This window comes from Chrysemys picta, chromosome 1, assembly GCF_011386835.1.
Source record: "Chrysemys picta bellii isolate R12L10 chromosome 1, ASM1138683v2, whole genome shotgun sequence".
NCBI classification, from domain to species: Eukaryota; Metazoa; Chordata; order Testudines; family Emydidae; genus Chrysemys; species Chrysemys picta.
Window position 1 is genome coordinate 278,377,156 of NC_088791.1, and position 21,326 is coordinate 278,398,481.

Sequence of the window (21,326 nt, forward strand, 5' to 3'; positions counted from 1 at the left end):
ATACAGTTCAGGAGTGTGGATTTTTCACACCCTTGACTGACGCAGTTAAACCAACCTAATTTTCTAGAGTAGACCAGTCCTAAGAATTTCAAAATATGAGTTCTATTGATTAGCTGTAATTGGTCATAAACATCACATAAATATTGTTCCTGTTCCCTGAGGTTCTCAAGCCCCAAGGAATTAGTAAGAGTTTAGGGAGTTACTGTTATAGACAAGCTTCATTAGGGAATTTTAGAGAATTTTAATCCTCTTCTTTTGTGGGTTAATTAGCCCTTTTCTGGGCCATTGTTATGTTCACAGCACACATGCAGAGAAATTAGATAAAACATAAATACTCTTGCTGGAAGGTTGAAATGTAACACTATATTATTACTTCGAATTCAGAACAACAGCACACAAGAGCCCCAAAACGGACTGCTTCCTAAGGAGTGAGGCACAACTCACCTCACCTTACTTTAAGCTGGTTCTTTCCAGACTGTCTGGCTGCTGACAGACTCAGACAATACTCACCCAAATCACAGAGCTTCCCTCAGAACCCCCTACCTTGAAAGCAGGAAATCCCTTACACTTAAAGTGATTGCTTGCCATTTTTAACCAGTTTCCAATATACCAGAGTCATCTTTTTTAGAAAGTTAAGATTTAATTATGTGTATCTTCATGTTACATTCTTCTCTAACTTGTTTAACTGTCACTGTGTCAGGGCCCTGGGAACAGGTTTTGGGAACCTTTTACCCATGCTGTGTCAAATAGTGTCCCATTTCATATAAAGCATTTATAGATTCATAGACCTTGAAGCTGGAAATGACTAATCTGATCATGTTGTCTGACTCCTGCATAACTCAGGTCATATAATTTCACCCAGTAATTCCTGCATCAAGTCCATAGTTTCTGAATTAAGTAAGTCATGTTGTTTAGAAAGACATTCAATTTTGATTTAATGACTTCAAGTAATGGAGAATCCACCACATCTCTTGGTAAAGTAGTCCAATGGCTGTTTTCTAACAGGTGCCCTTACTGCAGTCATGGTCTCTATTGGAGACCAATTAAGTGGTTTGGTTTTGGATCTCCTATTCCCAAACCAAACTTATAATTTGTTCTAACTATTTATTATGATCATGAACAAGATTAGAATCCCCCCTTTCATCACACATTTTAGACACAGAGCTGTTCTTACAGGGCTTATGGTGATCAGCTTCCACCTTCATCACTAGCAGCTGCTTCATCTTCTGGTGAATTGCTGCAAGAAAAGATTCAAGTCCTGTGGCAAATTCCACAGCCTCTTGGAGTGTCTTTGGCTTTGTGACGGGATGTATGGGCCCTATATGGAAAAGGAAGGTGCCAGAGAGGCCTTGGTGGTAGGGCTACCCCACCCCTCCGGCCCTGTCAATCATGCATGATAAGGAGAAGGATTTTAAAATTATGGAAACACAGTCATTGAGAGGGATGGGGAAGAAACAGGATTGCCCTTAGCAGCAGACTGCAGGACTGACTCCTGGAGCCAAGAAGGAGGAGACCTTCACCCCAACCCTGGGGAGAGTACAGTGGGCACTCAGGGTAAGACAAACTGGCTGAGTCCGTCTCAGAGACACAGCCAGACCAACTTCCCCAAACAGACCAGTTGGGACTGGATTGTTGGCAGCACTGTAGACTCTTCACCCCATCCCCTCCTTTGCTGGGACTACCGGGAGGGAGGGAGTATACCTGAATCATGTGGGTTTGTGACTTTCATTTTGATCTCCTACCCAGAGAGACTTAAAGAGGTCCACAAAGGCCAGAGACCCTGTGACACACTGTATGTCAGAGTAGCACCCTGTAACCCCCATATTCATCATTCTTATATGGTTGTGATATTTCATACAAAAACATGCCATGTAAGATACCATACGGAAGATCATGATATGTTGAAACTCATTGTTCTGTCAATATATATATATATTGTTAGTGTGTATGAAATTATGAGATTTTGCTATATGGTTATTATTGAAAAATGTTGTGAGTTTTGGAGTCGCCCACTGTTAGTTCTCCAGTGACATCAAAGGAGGTAACCATCACCCAGGTGGGCATCAAATGACCATTGACCAGCAGGGGTATTGTAAACAAGAGATCTACAATTCAATGACAATCAGTTGTGCAGGCACTACACAATGGGGACTGCTCAACTTTATGACTGAGCAAGCCCCACCAGGATATGCCTTGGCCAGTATCTCTGCAGGGGCATGGATTGAGTATAAAATAAGGGACAGTGCATCATGAGACCACCTCTTTCCTCCCCCACCTATACTGAAGGCAACAAGAATGCTGGGAAAATAAAGACTTAAACTGAGGAGACTGGTCCCAGGCTGAGAAGGAAATTCTGCCTCTGTATTAAGAACTGTAACCTACCTGAAACATCCAGTGGTGTGAGAAAAGCTGTTTGATTCAACCCTTGCTTAATCTAAAATTTTAGGATTTAGAATGAGTGTTTACTTTTAATTTTCATAAGGTAACTATCGCTGGCCTTTATGCCTATCACTTATAATCACTTAAAATCTATCTTTCTGTCATTAAAAAACTTATTTCAATGTTTTATCCTTATCAGTGAATTTGTCTAAAGTGCTTGGGAAATCTGCTCAGGTTAACAAAGGCTGGACCTGTCCACTTTCCTTTGATGAAGTGGCAAACTAATTAATAATCTTGCACTGTTCAAGAAAAGGTCTTGAGCAGTGTAAGATGGTATATTTCTGTAATGCAAGGCTGGAGGTTGGAAGGTTTGCTGGTGTTTCCCTGTGTACAGTTCATGAGTGGCTTGGAAAGGTTTATGCAGAATAGCTGGGTGTGCCTCTGTATACCAGCAGCTGAGTGATAACAGCATCTGTAGGGGCTTGCTGCTTGTCACTAGCAAAGCATTGTGAGACACAGCCCAAGCTTGAGAGTTAAGGGGGCACAGCAGCCCCACAGTTCCAGGTTGTATCCCACAGATCCCATCACTCCTTGAAAAGAGTAGGGAAGTGGGACCTGTGTTGTGACCATCCAGTGTAGATAACTGGGCAAGGTCAGGTTCCACCACCTTCCTGAGGGAGGAATCACCAAGGACTCTGTCACAGGCCTACTTTTGCTGATCTTGGTCTGCAAGTCCAAGTCTAGCTGAGCATCTGTAAATTGGTCCATTGCCAATTTATCCTGGAGGCACTTGGTGGTATCTGGGCACATCAGGAACACAGGTCACTTCAGGCCCTCTGCCAGTTTAGGTGAAGTTTCGTCTTTCCCTCTCTTTCTAGCTCTTAGTTGTGCCCTGGCCAGTTCAGATTGATGGCCAGCTACAAACCACACATCAAGGGCTTATATCAGAGTTGGATTTTTCAGTCTCTTTTCTGGAGTTAAATTGTACAGCACCATTAGAGCTGGGCAACCCAAGTGCTAATAACCCCTGTTCCTGTCCTTCTTCTGAACCATTCATTTGAGCTATAATGTTGAATTGAGCCAAATAAGCCTTCGAGGGTGTTTTTGCCTCAAAGATAGTGGGTCTTTTGCAGTGTCTGAACTGGGATAGATAACTGTTGAAAGTGTGCAGTCTTATCCAAGTCTCCTTGACCAATTTCACATTCAGGAGACTGCCTTCCTCTGTGGTCTCTGACCTTTTGATCTCCTTCTGTAGCTGAATTTTTACCTCCATTAATCCTTGCTGCAGCTCATCTTGGTTAGCAAATTGGCCAAAGCCTTAATTTTCAAGTCCCTAAGTATGTTATTAATGGTGGACTCTGGTGTTTTCTTTGATATACTTTTGTTTATTTACAAGAAACGCACAAAGTCCTACTTCTCCAAATGCAGCACGAACAAAATAAAACAAACAAAAATCTCACTGTCAATAACAGGGGATAGCTTCTTTGCTTACATCCCCAAGCCTCATTAGCAGCACCTGAGCCATGACCTTCATTTAGGCTTCTTCAGGGTCACACTGTGGTTACAGGCAGCTTCTTAGCTTTCTTCTTGCCTTTGAATCTCTCTTAAGCTATGTCATCCCCCCAGAGTAACATAAGTTCCACTGACAGAAGCAGCAGTGTGGACAGCACTATGTCGGCGGGAAATACTCTCCTGCCGACATAGCTACTTCCACTCATTGGGGGTGGTTTAATTATGTTGATGAGAGAGCTCTCTCTTGCTGGCATAGAATGGCTACATTGGAGATCTTACAGTGGTGCAGCTGCAGCAGTACAGATGTGCCGCTGTAAAGTTTCTAGTATAGACATAGCCTTAGTTTCTTGTCCGTGTCCCCGCCTTGTTAGACATTTTCCACACTCACAGACACACCCATTTTCCTGGTCAGGACAATGCCCAGTGGACCCCGCTGCCCACATGGTGCTAGTTTCTGGGAAGACTCAATACTTCTTTTAGGTGTGGACTTCTTAGCTGTCTTTTACAAGTATCTTAAGAGAAGGGATCGTTCACACATCATTTTCAACAGGGACTTCACTCAATCCATAATATGGTTTAACCCAGGTCATAACAATATTTTCTTGTTGTATTTTGACCAGTCTAATTTTAAAAGCCCTAAGAGGCTGGGCTTTTCTGGCCAGCCTGATACTACCTTTACACTAAGCTTCTGGGGTTTTATTATAATACCTTTTCCAAAGAGCTGCATATCTGAGAATGGGGTGGAGTAGAGACTTCTTCCACCCCCAACTACGGGGTGAAGAAATTCAGAGACTGCAGCTTCTGCCATAGATTACTGTTGCTATTGTGGTTTGCCATGTCCTCCAACTCTTATTGAGTCCTTCCAGCAGCTCAGTCATTTTTTCTGGATGGGGTATCATTATGTTGCATTGTCTTTAAATGTTTCCCCATATCTAATGAAGAACTTAACTGCCATTAACGCATGGGAGAAGGACATGGAGTGGGAGGTGCCTGATTGGACCTGTGGGCAGAAGGATGGTTTGGGTTGCTTTCCAATGCCAAATTCAGGTGTGTGGCTTTTGAGCACAATATATGCACACTAAGGCCTTGTCTACACTACGAGAGTAGTTCGATTTTACTTGCATCGAATTTTTGTAATCGATATTGCAAAGTCGAACGTGTGTGTCCACACTAAGGACAGTAATTCGACTTTGTGCGTCCACACTAACGGTGATAGCGTCGACATTCGAAGCGGTGCACTGTGGTCAGCTATCCCACAGTTCCCGCAGTCCCCTCTGCCCATTGGAATTCTGGGTGTAGCCGGCAATGCCTTCTGGGTAACAAAATGAGTCGAGGGTGCTTTTGGGAAACTGTCGTCATCCGTCCATCACTCCCGCCCTCCCTCCCTGAAAGCGCCGGCGGGAAAACAGTTCGCGCGCTTTTCCAGTCATTGACAGCGCGGACGCCACTGTACTCCGAGCATGGAGCCCGCTGCGACCATCGCTGCAGTTGTGGCCGCTCTCAACGTTTCGCAGCTTATCATAAAGGTTTCCCTGAGGCAGATGCAGAAAAGTCAGGCGAGGAGGCTACGGCACCGCGGTGATGTCCTGAAGTCTGAGAGTAGCACAGACCTGTCAGAAAGCAGGCGACCCAGCGCCGAGGACATCACAGTGGCAATGGGTCATGTTGATGCCGTGGAACGGCGATTCTGGGCACGGGAGACAAGCACTGAGTGGTGGGACCGCATAGTGCTGCAGGTCTGGGATGAATCCCAGTGGCTGCGAAACTTTCGCATGCGGAAGGGAACTTTCCTGGAACTTTGTGAGTTGCTGTCCCCTGCCCTGAAGCGCAGTGACACCCGGTTGCGAGCTGCACTGAGTGTACAGAAGCGAGTGGCCATAGCCCTGTGGAAGCTTGCAACGCCAGACAGCTACCGGTCAGTCGCGAACCAGTTTGGGGTGGGCAAATCTACCGTGGGGGTTGTTGTGATGCAAGTAGCGAAGGCAATCGTTGATGTACTGCTGCCAAAGGTAGTGACCCTGGGAAACGTGGAGGCGATCATAGATGGCTTCGCAGCGATGGGATTCCCAAACTGCGGTGGGGCCATAGATGGAACTCACATCCCTATCCTGGCACCGGACCACCAGGCCACCCAGTACATTAACCGAAAGGGATACTTTTCCATGGTGCTGCAAGCACTGGTGGACCACAGGGGACGTTTTACCAACATCTACGTGGGATGGCCGGGCAAGGTTCATGACGCTCGTGTTTTCAGGAACTCTGGTCTGTTTAGACGGCTGCAACAAGGTATTTACTTCCCGGACCACAAAATAACTGTTGGGGATGTGGAGATGCCTATAGTCATCCTCGGGGACCCAGCCTACCCGCTAATGCCCTGGCTCATGAAGCCCTATACTGGCGCCCTGGACACTGAAAAAGAACTCTTCAACTACCGGCTGAGCAAGTGCAGAATGGTGGTGGAGTGTGCTTTTGGCCGTCTCAAGGGGAGATGGAGAAGCTTACTGACTCGCTGTGATCTCAGCGAAACCAATATCCCCATTGTTATAGCAGCTTGCTGTGTGCTCCACAATCTCTGTGAGAGCAAGGGGGAGACCTTTATGGCGGGGTGGGAGGTTGAGGAAAATAGCCTGGCTGGTGATTACTCACAGCCAGACAGCCGGGCGATTAGAAGAGACCAGCGGGAAGCGCTGTGCATCCGGGAGGCTTTGAAAGCAAAGTTCCTGAGTGAGCAGGGTAACCTGTGATTTTATAGTTTGTGTACTGAGAAGCTAAACCTGCCCCCGTTTCTTTACCCAGGTAATGTTGACTATCCTATCCAGTTACATACCCCCTTCACCCCCCCTCCAACACACGTGTCGAAATAAAAATAGTTCTACTTTGTTAAAGCACACCGTTTTCTTTAATACTGTTTTAGCGGGAATTTTTTAAAACTGGGACGCAGACTGTGGTGCGGGGCGGGTCTAGTGTTGTGATGCGAATGCAGCTTCTAAACTCAAGGATTGACAGGCTCCGCTGCGGTGGGATGCTTGTTTCAACGGAGCCTGTCACCCCTCCTGATCGGGACTGTGTGTATGGGAGGTCTATTTGACTTTGTGGCAGGGGGAGGACGGTTACAGATCCCATGCTGTGTGGCTCTGTGATCCTGTCTAAGGACCGGCGCTTAAGATCTGTAACTGCCCTCCCCCGCCACAAAGTCACAGAGCAACCCACCCCCCCCCAACATTACATCAAAACAACCTCCCAGACTAACCGGGGCAACTAGTCACTGCATCACTGCACTGTGTATGTGCCCTGCTGCTGTGCCTGCCCCCGACTATGTACCCTGCCAAAGGAGACTGTCCTGTCCAATTTCCAACCCCCTTTCCCCTCCTCCTCCAAAAGAACATGATTGAAACAGTAGTTAACAGAAACGAATTTTTTATTATCAACTACACATGGCATTGGGAGGTGAAACTTGGACGTGGGCTTGTGTCAGGCAGGAAGGAAAGAACTTTTCAAATTTTGGGAAATGAGAGCCTTCTGCTACTAGAGCTCTCTGCAGGGGTGGAGTGAGAGTTAGCAGGGACTCTGCCGCCTCTCCTTCTTTGCACTTTGGGTGAGGTGGGTATGGGACTTGGTGGCGGGGGAGGGCGGTTAGAGATGGACTGCAGCGGGGCTCTGTCCTCCTGCCTCCGTTCCTGCAGAACATCCACAAGGCGCCGGAGCGTGTCCGTTTGCTCCCTCAGTAGTCCAAGCAGCGTTTGAGTCGCCTGCTGGTCTTCCTGCCGCCACCTCTCCTCCCGATCCATGTTGGCTTGGTGCATTCGGGTCAAGTTCTCCCGCCACTGGGTCTGCTGTGCTGCCTGGGCTTGGGAAGAGGCCATAAGCTCAGAGAACATGTCCTCCCGTGTCCTCTTCTTCCTACGCCTAATCCGCGCTAGCCTCTGGGAGTGTGATTCCAGGCTAGGTTGTGAGACAGTCGCAGACGGGGCTGTGGAAATGGGAAAAAGGGAGTGAATTCCTCTGAAAGATAAATGTAGTTGTGAACAAAGAACATAGTCTTTCTCTGTGAACAAGACCATGCACAGCACCTTTCACATGCGCACTCAGCACAAGGTCGAATTCTCGGCCTTCGCATTCTGTGCCTGGGGTCTTGAACAGCACATTTGAGAAGCGAGGCAGCACAACGGAATTTCTGTTGCAGGCAGACATGGTAAGCCGTACACTTGTGGCAGTTTAAAACTTTTATATTACCACTGGCCTCATTTCACATTTAAATCAATGTCAGTCCCTGCTGCCAGCAATCCGGCAAGCGGGAACTCTGCCCCTGTCCCACCCCCTCGCGGCTGTCCCCGGGAATGATCCCTTTCGGCTGCCCCTCTCCCGCCTCCACCGCGTGGCTGCAAACCAGCGGTGACAGTTCTGTAAAGGAACGGGAAAGCAGTCCCAACACTAACATTCCCCTACCTAATTAAAAGCAGGTCACCATGGCCGACATCACCCTGATGAGGATCTCCGAGAGCGACAAAGAGAGAATGCTCCGGGAAAGCCTCCAAAGACCAGGGCCGTATGCCGCCCTGCTGTGCAGAGCAATGATCCCCGAGTACCTGATAATCTCGTGGCGCGGCAACGTGTCGTACTTCGGAGGACCCAATAAGGCCGCTCTCCCCAAGAACCTCATGCAACGGCTTTCAAGTTACCTCCAGGAGAGCTTCATCGAGATGTCCCAGGAGGATTACTGCTCTATCCCCGCACATATAGACCGCATTTTACTGTAGCTGCAGTAGCAGGGAATACACAGTAGAGCGGCTTGTGCAGGACAATCACTGAAAACCGGACATTGCTAGATTTCTTTTCAAAACTTGCACTGCCCCTTACTAAACCGTTAAGCGCCTAGGGCACACTAATCATGAACAACCCATTCTTTTAATTGTTAATATTCCTGTTTTGTTAAAAATAAATGTTTAGATGTTTACAACACTTACTGGCTGATCCTTCACCAGATTCTGTGTCCGGGGTAATGGCTGGGGACGCTTCGTAGGGGATCTCTGTAAGGGTGATGAAGAGATCCTGGCTGTCGGGGAAATCAGCGTTGTGAGAGCTGCCAACTGCCTCGCCCTCCTCATCTCCTTCCTCATCTTCCCCGTCCCCTAACATGTCTGAGGAACCGGCCGTGGACAGTATCCCATCCTCAGAGTCCACGGTCACTGGTGGGGTAGTGGTGGCGGCAGCACCGAGGATGGAATGCAGTGCCTCGTAGAAACGGGATGTCTGGGGATGGGATCCGGAGCGTCCGTTTGCCTCTTTGGTCTTCTGGTAGCCTTGTCTCAGCTCCTTGATTTTCACGCGGCACTGCGTTGCATCCCGGCTGTATCCTCTCTCTGCCATGTCTTTAGAGATCTTCTCGTAGATCTTTGCATTCCTTCTTTTGGATCGCAGCTCGGAAAGCACGGACTCATCGCCCCACACAGCGATGAGATCCAAGACTTCACGATCAGTCCATGCTGGGGCTCTCTTTCTATTCCCAGACTGCATGGCCATCACTGCTGGAGAGCTCTGCATCGTTGCCAGTGCTGCTGTGCTCGCCACGATGTCCAGACAGGAAATGAGATTCAAACTGGCCAGACAGGAAAAGGAATTCAAATTCAAATTTTCCCGGGGCTTTTCCTGTGTGGCTGGTCAGAGCATCCGAGCTCGCACTGCTGTCCAGAGCGTCAACAGAGTGGTGCACTGTGGGATAGCTCCCGGAGCTATTAGCGTCGATTTCCATCCACACCTAGCCTAATTCGACATGGCCATGTCGAATTTAGCGCTACTCCCCTCGTCGGGGAGGAGTACAGAAGTCGAATTAAAGAGACCTCTATGTCGAACTAAATAGCATCGCAGTGTGGACGGGTGCAGGGTTAATTCGATTTAACGGCGCTAACTTCGACATAAACGCCTAGTGTAGACCAGGCCTTAGAGAAGGAATGTCTCACTCAGCTTCTATGCGCTCCATAGCTGCAGAGGCAACTGAAGTACAGATAGGGCCCCTAAATCAGTGCAGAAGGCAATATTCCATTTTAGTAATATAATTAACCAAGAACCCTGATTTTGCAGGTGAGGAAAGAAAGAATTCTTTAGTTTTATCTGTAAATGTCATTTCTGCATAACATATTATGTTACTAATTCAGGATTTTATACATTTTTGTATGTATTTTTTTAAAAGCACATCAGTCCATCTTTTAAAAAATACCAAAAATCCCCTGTCCCGAGCCACTTAATTCTGTAGTGGCAGCAAGTACCCATATCTCCCCTGCCACTTCAGTACCCTGGGCCTGATTCTCAATTCCATTACATCCATATTATGCCAGAATAGCCCCACTGAAGTCAGTGGAGTTATGGTAGCATACAGACTGGTACAGTGGAATCGAGAATCAATCCCACAGTATGTGACTGTTATCATTTAGATTACACTCAATCTCTTAGGACTAGATTATGCCTACAAGGCACAGTCCTGAACAAAAAGTTTTGCGTAAGCTATGCCACCACAGATAAGCCTCTGAAGCATAATTCGCTCCTTGCTTCTCTCATCCTCATTGTGGGGGGGGGGGGGGGGGAGTTGGAAGTGTGTGTAGTAGTTTGCTTTGGGCCTATACCAGCAGCAAATTACAACAACCCCTGCATCAGCACAGCTGTGCTAGTCAGTATGCTGGGAAGTTTATTCCAAGGCTTCCCCCATTCCCAATCTTCCACACCCATTTCCCATCCACCTTCTCTGAGAGGTGCAAGCTGTTGTGTACATGTAGTGAACACATATATCTTCATCCCTAGACTCAAGGTCCAGCTAGTCCTTGCAGGGATAAAGGATGTGTGTGTGTGCTTACTCTTCCTTATTCACCTGTGCTAGTGTGGAACTCAGGGCTCATGTATCCCTTAGTTAGTAATAATTCAATTTCAGATGGCTATACTTAGAAGACTAAACATAAACACATCAAAATGTGTTTGTACTAGAGCTGCTTAGTAACTTTTCATCAAACTATTTTTCATCGGAAAATATTGTTTCGTTGAAAGCCAAACTTTTCATGCAAATGGATGTTTAGATGAAACTTTCACAGATCCAGGATGGAATTTCTGGTGAAACTGAGAAAGCAAAAGTTAGATCTAAGTAGCCCAGTGGTTAGGGCACTGGGGCAAGGGGCGTGTGGCAGACCCGGCTTCAAGTCCTTAGTCATCTTGATTTAGACCAGGAACTTGAACTCTCCCACATCCCGAATGTATGCTATGGAGTCAGTGATTCCATCTCCTGCCCAATGAATATTGAATTATTTATACAAAGTCAACTGTTACAACAGGAGAGATGGATCGTCTCCCCCAGTGGTTGGGACACTCAGCTGTGATGCGGGAAATCCCAGATTCCATTCCATACTATCAGGTTTCAGAGTAGCAGCCGTGTTAGTCTGTATCCGCAAAAAGAACAGGAGTACTTGTGACACCTTAGAGACTAACAAATTTATTAGAGCATAAGCTTTCGTGGACTACAGCCAACTTCTTCGGATGCATACAGAGTGGAATAAATATTGAGGAGATATATATACACACATACAGAGAGCATAAACAGGTGGGAGTTGTCTTACCAACTCTGAGAGGCCAATTAAGTAAGAGAAAAAAAACTTTTGAAGTGATAATCAAGATAGCCCAGTACAGACAGTTTGATAAGAAGTGTGAGAATACTTACAAGGGAAGATAGATTCAATGTTTGTAATGGCTCAGCCATTCCCAGTCCTTATTCAGTCCTGAGTTGATTGTGTCTAGTTTGCATATCAATTCCAGCTCAGCAGTCTCTCCTTGGAGTCTGTTTTTGAAGTTTTTCTGTTGTAATATAGCCATACTATGTTCCATACTATGAATCAGGCAGACAGGGACTTGATCTTAGGTTTCCACATCCCAGCTGAACGTTATAAGCTCTAGGCTATTGGCTATTCTAAAGTAGACAGCTCTCTCATTTTTCCTGAAAAAAATTCAAAAGGTCTAGGTTTAGTTCTGCATCAGAACAGAAACAAATGACGAAATTTCAAAATTGTTTGTGAAATGGAGTTCTTGTTTTCTTGCCAGCTCTAATCAGAACCCATTTGTCCCATACACAAGGGTGGACATCAATCATAAGAGCACTGATATCTGCCAAAACATCATTTTACATAAAGCTATATAAATAATGGAAAATGGTCATTTCTCCTCAGTTGGTCTGTTTCTTTCTTGACATAACGTTAAAGTTTTTGTTCAGAGTGACATGGAATTTACACACAAAGAAGATGCCCTGAAAATACACAAAACTATATTAAATGTCAAAATACTCTAGGACTTGTTCCACACCCCAATCACACACACACACACACACACACACACACACACACACACACACACACACACACACACACACACACACACACACACACCAAAACAAAAATGGAGGGGGATTCTGAATAGGAACATACCACATTTCATATTATTTCAGACCTTTTAACATATGGGAGTAAATATATTGTAATTCAGATCTAACGCCTCATACCATTCAGTCCTGCAGCTGAAATCCCACCACCCTCCCCTTATGAGTGGGAGAGAGAGTCTGGATAAAGGGTGCCTTCAGTTGCACAGGACCAAAAGACTCTCAAACCACCAGGCCCTGCAAGCAATCCAAAGACTAGCCAGCAGCCTCTTGGATCCCCTGCTTGCTGCCATCTATCATAATTGACACTGAACACCAGCCAACATTGCAGAACATTATTAGCATTTTCCTTCTTGACTGAACCAAGCCTCCAGGGCGCTGTAAGGAAGGGAAAAAAGCCCATAGGACATTGAATAGTTTTGGTCTCTGGGAAAATTTCTTTCCAAGCTCAAGAAGTGATTTGGCCAGGCCCACAACATACCTGGAGATCCAGCCACTGCAGCCACCAAACACTACAAATGAAGGATGGGTGGACCATTGCTCTTTTGGGCACCAAGATGGTCAACCTAGGGGGCACCCAGGCAGCAAGGGGGAGTGGCCATTTTTTAAGCCAGTCAGGAACCCAGGGATAGCTATCCCAGTGCTAGTCCAAACAGCCCTTCAGCACCGATTGATTAGATTGTGGGATCATTTTTCTAAAATATGAAGCCAACAAATACAACTTTTTCCAGGACTTGCCTTGTTCAGATTTGGTAACACATGTAAAAGGATCATCTCACATCTTAATCTTCAAATATGCTTTTCCTTGCTTCAAATGTTGTTTTTGCATCAGAAAGGAAATCCTGGCATGTCCTATTTGCAAAATGTTTATAAACTGAATAGGTTCACAACAGAAAAAGTGACTAACGCACCTAACAAGGGACACTTTTGCCTTGTACCTTGATATGTAGTTACTGCTTCAAAATTAGTTGGAAAAAAACGATAATCTCTGCAAGCACCTTAGTTAGTTTCTCTCCATGTGAACTGGAATTATTTTCTCTTGAATAATATAAGCAGTTTTTAAGCCTGAATACCTTAGTATTTCTGCAATATTTGATAATCCTTTATTTTTTTAATGTCTTCCCAAGAGAAATCCAATGCTTCTGGGTATAATGAAGGTTTCATTACAGTGCAAAGGGATTTCAGCACCTATCCATTCTACAACATGAAACACATTGGTCACCTACCAGGAAAGTATGTGATCAACACTATGTTAAACCAGGAAATGTGAGTATGTAGTTTTCTAATGGGGAGGCCTGCTTTGTATCCTCATAATATTGGCCATGTGTACCAGGCTAGCTTATCAGTATAGTTATGATATTGCGGACCATTTTCATTTGACTATTGAAACAAAATAAGTAATGGTGTTGCAGAACAAGGTCTAGTGACAACTTAAATCTCATTTGAACCTTTGCATCGGGATGATTTCAACCACTTTGAGTAGTCATATGCAAATTAGGGTCCTGATTCTGCAATGAGAGCCACCTAAGCAGACCCACTGAAGTCAAATGAGGCTAAATATGGGTACTGATGCAGATTCACATGGAGGTTACTGTGAGATCTAAAACTAGTCAAAGCATCACAATATGAACAGTAGAAGAAGGGCAATGAATGTCATGAGAATTATATATTTAGTAAACATTATTTGAAAAAAAAGCATATTGATTATATACATCAAAAATGATTTACAGTAGCTAACTAGATAGATTATGATTGCATGAATAAGAGTAGGAATCAACATATTTAATGTATAATTCACTGTGTGCTATACTAAAAAGTGAAAGCAAGTTTATTTTTTCTTCCGCCCCCCTTCAAATATGCACTTTAATTATTTATTGGTATTTACAAGGGTTCAGAAAAGCCTTTTGTTGCATTAATTTTGTTTTAGTTTCCAATCAAGATTACCATGTAATTGCTTTTGTAAATTCTATCTATCTATCTAATCTCTGTACCAATAATTTTTCTGCTGCTTAAATTTTCAAAATAAATAACGGAGCTGTAAATAGGAGATAGTGGTTTTTTCCCCTGTCCTCCCTTGATTTATTGCCGCTGAGTGTAAACTGATCTGGTAACAAGTGAGAATTCCCCAGTGAAATGTCCTAAAATCCAAATTCCTCATGGAGAAAGAGAAAAATATTTGAGCAGAAACAATCATCCCCATGTGTATAAGCTTTGAATAATAACAGCCTGGTTTCCACATTTCTTTTGTTCAGAAGCTATCAGTCCGGTGTGCGGGAAAACATAAAAAGAGCACATACATAAAGCAAATGTGCAACAGCAAAAGCTTTAACAAATCCTAATTATTCAGGTTGTTAAGGAACAAGCTAAATAGCAGCGCTACTACACTGTAAATTCTTGAGGCTGACACAGAAGTGGTTATGACAGCTTTCACATTATCTCATTGCAGAATCGAGGCAGTAGTCGCAGCTGGCTCATATGTCAAAATGTGTCAGGACTTAAATGGTAAAACAGGAGTGCAACAGCAATTGGCTTTTCAATCAATAATGCAATCAATATATTTCACAGATATTTTCCCATATCTAAATTACTCTGCAGAGATGAGGTAGCCTGACTGAGTGTTTATAAATCAATAAAACACACAGCTAAAGGACATCTGCTCCTGTTCTTTCACTTCAAGGTGCTGTTAGACTTTTATTTCCAACACTCTGTTATTTAAGAATGTACTTTTGAGGAAAAACAGCCCTCTTCTACACACAAATCAGTTTTGAGCTGCATTTTGAGTACATGCTATTTTTTTAATAATTGTGAGCTTCATTCAAATAAATGTAAGGGACAGCTTCCGCGGGTAATACAGACTTTACTCTGTGAATTAGCTTTCATAATTCATGTAATATATATTACATATACTTCAAATAAATAATTTCTAAATACAATATACAGACAGTGAATGAAATATCTCAAGATATATATAGGCCTACAATAACCCAGGAGATAACCCAGAATATGCTAAATTATAACTGTTTACAACAACCTCAACACAAAATACCATTGTTTTCGTTAATCTATTTATTAATCCGTATTTTATTGTTCATGTAATTTGATATTGACAAAACCATAAACAATTATGAGAATGTTATATTAAATTGTGGAATTTCTCCACTGTCTCTCTGTGTGTGAAGAAGTATGTACATAGACAAATGTATTTTTCAGTGCATACTGAAACAGATTCAAATCTATAATTCCAGACAAGAGTAGTACTCAGCTTCGCGCTCTCTATTTATATGAATATATAACTTATATTCATATAAATAGAGAAGATGAGTAATATATATATATTTGTATACACACAGTTCTATATAAAAACACAAATTATATAAAGGATGCAAAACAATATGAAAGCTATTGTATTAATTATATATACACATAACATATTTTTGTCTGCATTATGTATTTTAGTATACATCACTAAGAACTGAAAAAATCATTTCTGAATATATACACTTTTAATATAAAGCCTTAATATGTTACAGTCTTAAATACATTCTCCCTTGTCTGCATCGGGTATGAAACAAAGACTTACAAAAATATACTTTCAAGTCAGACAGCCATATTCTATCAAAGTGAATATAAAAACTAGTAAATCACATTTCCTAATCCAGGTATTTCATTAAAAATATGTTGTCAAGTTGTGGCGCACCAACGAATCTTATCACGCTATATTTTTCACTCACATTGCTGAATTATTTTCTAAGTAGTGTGTAACATCTTCCTGCATTGTGAGCTCCATTCTCAGAGGACAATATTTGCTGAAGAGTAGAGGTACAAATTAAGAGCACTATGGAACCCCTAACTCAAATGCTGCATACACGTGATTGATTAGTAAGGCTTACACAGTCACATATACTGCCATTTTATAGGAAAAGCTGTGTTATCCATCACTTTACAAACCAGAAACCTCTATAAACCGGCATTTTGGGAGGGGATGTGGGGCATGGGCTCTGGGAAGGAGTTTGGGTGTGGGAGGGGGCTCAGGGCAGGGGGTTGGGGCACGGGAGAGGTTTCGCTTGCCAGATCCTGGTGGCACTCACCTTGGGTAGCTCCCTGCAAGCAGGGACATGTCTGGAGATGTGCTGCCATGCGGCTCTGCGCACTATCTGCACTTGCTGGCACCGCCTCTGCAGCTCCCATTGGCTACGGTCCATGCTCCTAGGTGGAGAAATGGCCACTGGCTTCACAGCTCCCATTGGCCAAGGACCACGGGAGCTGTGGGAGCAGCAACAGTGGTTGGAGGTAGTGCAGACAGCCACCTGGCCGCGCCTCTCTGAACATGTCACCTCTTGCGGGGAGCTGCCCAAGGTGAGCGCCGCCTGGATCTGGCACTCGGAAACCCCTCCAGCACCCCAACCCCCTACTCTGAGCCCCCTCCCACACTCAAATTCCCTCCCTTTTTATTAACCAGACTTTTTGACTTACCAGCGCCCCCCATTCCCTCAACATGCCGGATAACAAAGCTTTTACTGTATTGTCTTAGGGTGACCAGATGTCCCAGTTTTATAGGTACAGTACCAATATTCAGGGCTTTGTCTTCTGTAGACGCTTATTACCTGCCACCCTGACTCCCACCCCCATCCCAATTTTTCACACTTTCTATCTAGTCACCCTATATTGTGTTAACTTTTCCTTTGTGTTTTTCATTTTAAACTCATAGTATAATGTAAATACGATTTGTAATTGAAATTGTGAGGTGTATATCTGAAATAGGGTACTGCGGCCAATGGAAGCTATGGGGACAGTGCCTGCAGGCAGGGGCAGCACACAGAGCCCCCTGCCCTTCCTCAGGGGCTGCAGGGACGTGCCGGATGCTTCTGGGAGCGGCATGGGGAAAGGGCAGGCAGAGAGTCTGACTTAGCCTTGCTGTGCTGCCACTTGGGAGCCACCCGAGGTAAGTGCCGCCCGGCTGGAGCTTGCACCCCGCACTACCTCTTGCACCCCAACCCCGATCCCAGAGCCCTCTCCTGCACCCAAACTCCCTCCCAGAGCCCATCCCCCAAACCCCACCAGCACCCCAATCCTCTGCCCCAGTCCTGAACTCCCTCCCGGAGCCCGTATCCTGCACCCCTTCCCACACCGCAACCCTCTGCCCTAGCCCTGAGCCCCCTCCAGCAACCAAACTCCGTCCCAGAGCTTACACCCTGCACCCCCCTCCTGCACCCTAACCCGCTGTCCCAGCCCAGTTAAAGTGAGTGAGGCTGGGGAAAAGCGAGCAACAGAGGGAGAGGGGATGGAGTGTGCAGCCTCAGAGAAGGGGCCGGGGAAGGGGCAGGGCAGGGGGTGGAGCAAGGGTATTTGGGTTTGTGTTATTAGACAGTAGGCAACCCTAATCTGAAGGCAGAATTTGACCCATGCAGTTTGGCTAGATACAGCGAAGCTGCAAAAATCTAGAAAACCTTTTTTCAGACCAATATTAAAGACTAGGGGCTTAGACCGAACAAACAAACAAACGCTTTTTTTAGGGGTGGTTGCAACCAAATATTTTCTCAGCATTGAGTATTGAGATAAGGAGATTTTATCTGACAATTTCTAAACTTCTTTCCAGAGATCTTTCTGTGTAACTGACTTTCACAGAAGCTTTGATTATATGAAGATTTCTCTTAGAATCTCATTCCATCCAGTCCTGCGACATGCATTTTTATTATAGTTTTCCTGGCCAGTGCAGGCCATGTGAATTCCATTCCATAAAAATCACTTAGCAAGTAACATGAGGTGTTAATATGAAAGTATTTAGGATATGTGGTTGAAGTAAAAGGATAGTGTGGGTAACAATGAAGCACATCATTGTATAAATGACCTATATATAATCCAATATGTTCTGCCTTTACATTATATTTTGAATTTTAGGGGCTTTGCTTAGTCTTTCCTCAGGCTGTAATCAATGCCTTCAGGTTACCATTCTGAGTATCATGGTACTGGTAGGTTCTGATTTCACTTATGCCAGTGTAAGGGCAGGATAATGCCATCAAAATCACTGGAATTAACACCAGTATAACTGAGATCAGAAATTGTTCCAGAGACTTGTGAAACATTATATTTGTGACTTCATACAGGCTGGCAAATATGTTTTATATAGTTCATGTATCATTTACACATTAGACCATAAGTGGTCTTTGGAGGCCAAATAATTCCATGATACTGACATGACTATTGATTTAAAACTAAGAAGGTTTGGGCTTGAATTGGAACCAGAAAAGAGCTCTCTAATTTCAGAACAATTTTCGAAGAGGGAGATAGGTCCCATGTTGCCATTAAAAATTATCTCTGGCTTTCTAGTTCTAGGCCAGTTAGATAATGTGTTTGAATTGTTTGGCATGCCTTTTACCCATTGTCTTATTGCCTTGCTCGAAGTATGCAACAACTTCATTGCTGCTGTCACTGCAGACCTGGCTGCACCAGCAGTGCAAAGAGACTAGACTGAGGTAATGAATCTTGCCCCATAAATGCACGGAGTTATTAGATGTGTATTAGACAATGTTTATGGTCACTGGATGCTTTATGAGATTTCAGAATTAACATTATTTTGATCAGGCTGCTGCAATGGCTGAAACAGTTGATTCTTAAAAATAAGTAAAATAAAAAAAAAAGCTTTTGAAAACAATGCATTGTTTTAGTGTGTTTCACTGTGTGAGTACTATTGAATCTTAAGTTACAAATTCCTACAAGTGTTGATAAGGCCATTCCCATCCATTGTGTGTAAGTACCAGAAGTATTTTTAGCGACTTGAAAATGTATTAAACATCCAGTTGAAAGGTATCTTAAGCTGCTAGTCAAACTCCTGGCAACCATAAAGAGGTTAACACTTCTATATTTGAAATGTTGTAAAGTGAAAGCTACACTGATGAGAACTTGAAATTGAAACCAGTTGAAAAATGCCCTTGTGGACTTGAACTCTTAGAATAAAAGCTGATCAAAACTCAGTAGTTTGGCTTTGCAAAATTTGGCACCAAAATTACTGTAGGAATTATTTTGTGAAAGCTGCATAGCAAAATTTTGTTCCGGAAAACATATTCACACTCCCTACCTTCGCCTGACAGAACACTGTACAATGTATGATCTTAGAGTTCTAATATATTTCTTTGAGGAGCTTTATCCCTAGGATGGTGGCTCATTATTACAAGCCCTATCCTTCCCATTTTTAGGTCCCTGGTGTTGGTGCATCGTGTTTTCTTTCCAGATGATTGCCTGCTCAGAATGGAGTTGCATGGAGACCTAGTCAGGAAGGCTGCCCGGCCATGGAAGACCCTATGGCAGGGATATATTAGGCTGTTAAGCAATGAAGCCCATTACACAGAACTTTTAAAACTAGGCTGGGAAAAACTGTTAGAGCTGCTATAGGCACTTACACTCCATTTGTCAGTAAATGGACTAATAGATCTTTTCCATTTGATTCTGTGATTGTATTGGGACCTTAAAAGTATCAGGCCTTATATGAGTGGCAGGACAGTGATACACATTTTTCAATCTTTTAAAAGTGAATGTAAATATAGTAGTAGTAGTGAAAGGTGCCAGATATTCTCAGCACTGAGGCTCTGTCTTTAGCCACAGGAAAGGAATAGCATTGATAGTATCAGGACAAGAGTTCCATAATACTCTGCCAATATGCCTCAATCCGGACCCAAAAGGAGCCACCTCTGTAGATGAGCAGAAAATTGAGCATCCATGATAACTTATTCTTTTGCCTTCCTGTTTTGCTTTTCCACTGAGGATGCCAACTGTGATGGTAGCGTATGTGAACTGGATGTCTGTCTAATGAAACTAAATTGAGACCAGCAACTCATTTAATATACATTTCACTGCTTAAACTTTATAAAATGTAACCAAAAATATTTAAAATAGTTTAAATAAGGTATACTGAGGTTGTAGGTTAGTACTCTGTGAAACTGCATTGTTACTCCTTCCATGGTCTTGAAGGATAGTAGTATAGCAACACAAGATGAGTCAGGACTAGCAAGAATCTGGGAATGTTTAAGCCTGGGAAAGAAGGAGCCAGTGTAGGGAAAGGGAAGGATAGAACAATACAGAAAGTGGTATTGGATATCCCGAGATGGAGTAATTTTTTTTCTTCTGTGTGGTGTGCACATATATTGCTTTGGTAGATGAGGGGAGGAAGAGTGATATAATTTGCAGTCATGGAAATTCTAAACCACACACTAGTGAAACAAATGTTAGCACACGAAGCAGAGCTGTTGAAAAGCCAAAATTCTGTTTGAAATCCCCAGAAGAATATTTCATGGTGAAATTCATTTAGACATGTGGGACCAGGTGACACCAGTGAAATTACTCAAGACTAACACTGGTGTAAGTGGGAATGGCATTTGACCCAGGCCGTTCCAAAAACATGTTTGACTTAGAAAGGCTTTCAGATTCCACAGTTAAATAAGATGATATAAAGAATTTTATTTGCACACCAAGACTGAAATAAATGTGTACCCTTGTTGAAAATACCATTGGGTCATATAATAATACGAATCATGTATAGTCACCCCAGTTTCTAACTCTGTTCATACAGACTATATAATGAGTAGAGGTTAATGTGTGGACTGTCAACTATATCATAATTATATCAGTACATGAATCAATAGACCCTTTGGGGATGTAAATGAGGGTAGAGGAATACAGCTGATGACAAAGCAAGAGACAAGAAAAACATAATGTTTAAAAGGCCCAGCAAAATCTTAGAATGAACAAACAATGAAATAAGATTGGGACAAACAAGCTTTTTATAGATCACATTGTATTGGCCAAAGCAGAGGCTGTGACTATGCAAAGATGTAAGCAATTAAGCAGTCCTCAAAACACATCTCACCTCTCACAGGTGCCAACTTTTGTTGGTGCTAGAAGGGCTCACACCCTCCCCCTCCCTGCCCCTATTGGATCCCTCCCCAAATCCCTCCCCTGGCCCCGCCTCTTCCCCAAGCGTGCTGCGTTCCTCCTCCTCCCCTGTCCCTCCCAGGCTTGCCGCGCGAAACAGCTGTTT

The 21,326-nt window shown here is 43.8% G+C and overlaps 1 protein-coding gene across 1 annotated transcript; it reads right to left on the reverse strand.

Moving 5' to 3' along the window:
* Positions 1–7,291: 7,291 nt before the first annotated feature.
* On the reverse strand, positions 7,292–9,575 carry LOC135980845 (uncharacterized). Its single transcript, XM_065581134.1, has 2 exons — positions 8,856–9,575; positions 7,292–7,861 (listed from the first exon to the last, which is right to left on the reverse strand). Exons 1-2 carry the CDS (start codon positions 9,430–9,432, stop codon positions 7,386–7,388), a joined length of 1,053 nt encoding a protein of 350 aa, XP_065437206.1. The 5' UTR covers positions 9,433–9,575; the 3' UTR covers positions 7,292–7,385.
* Positions 9,576–21,326: the final 11,751 nt, after the last annotated feature.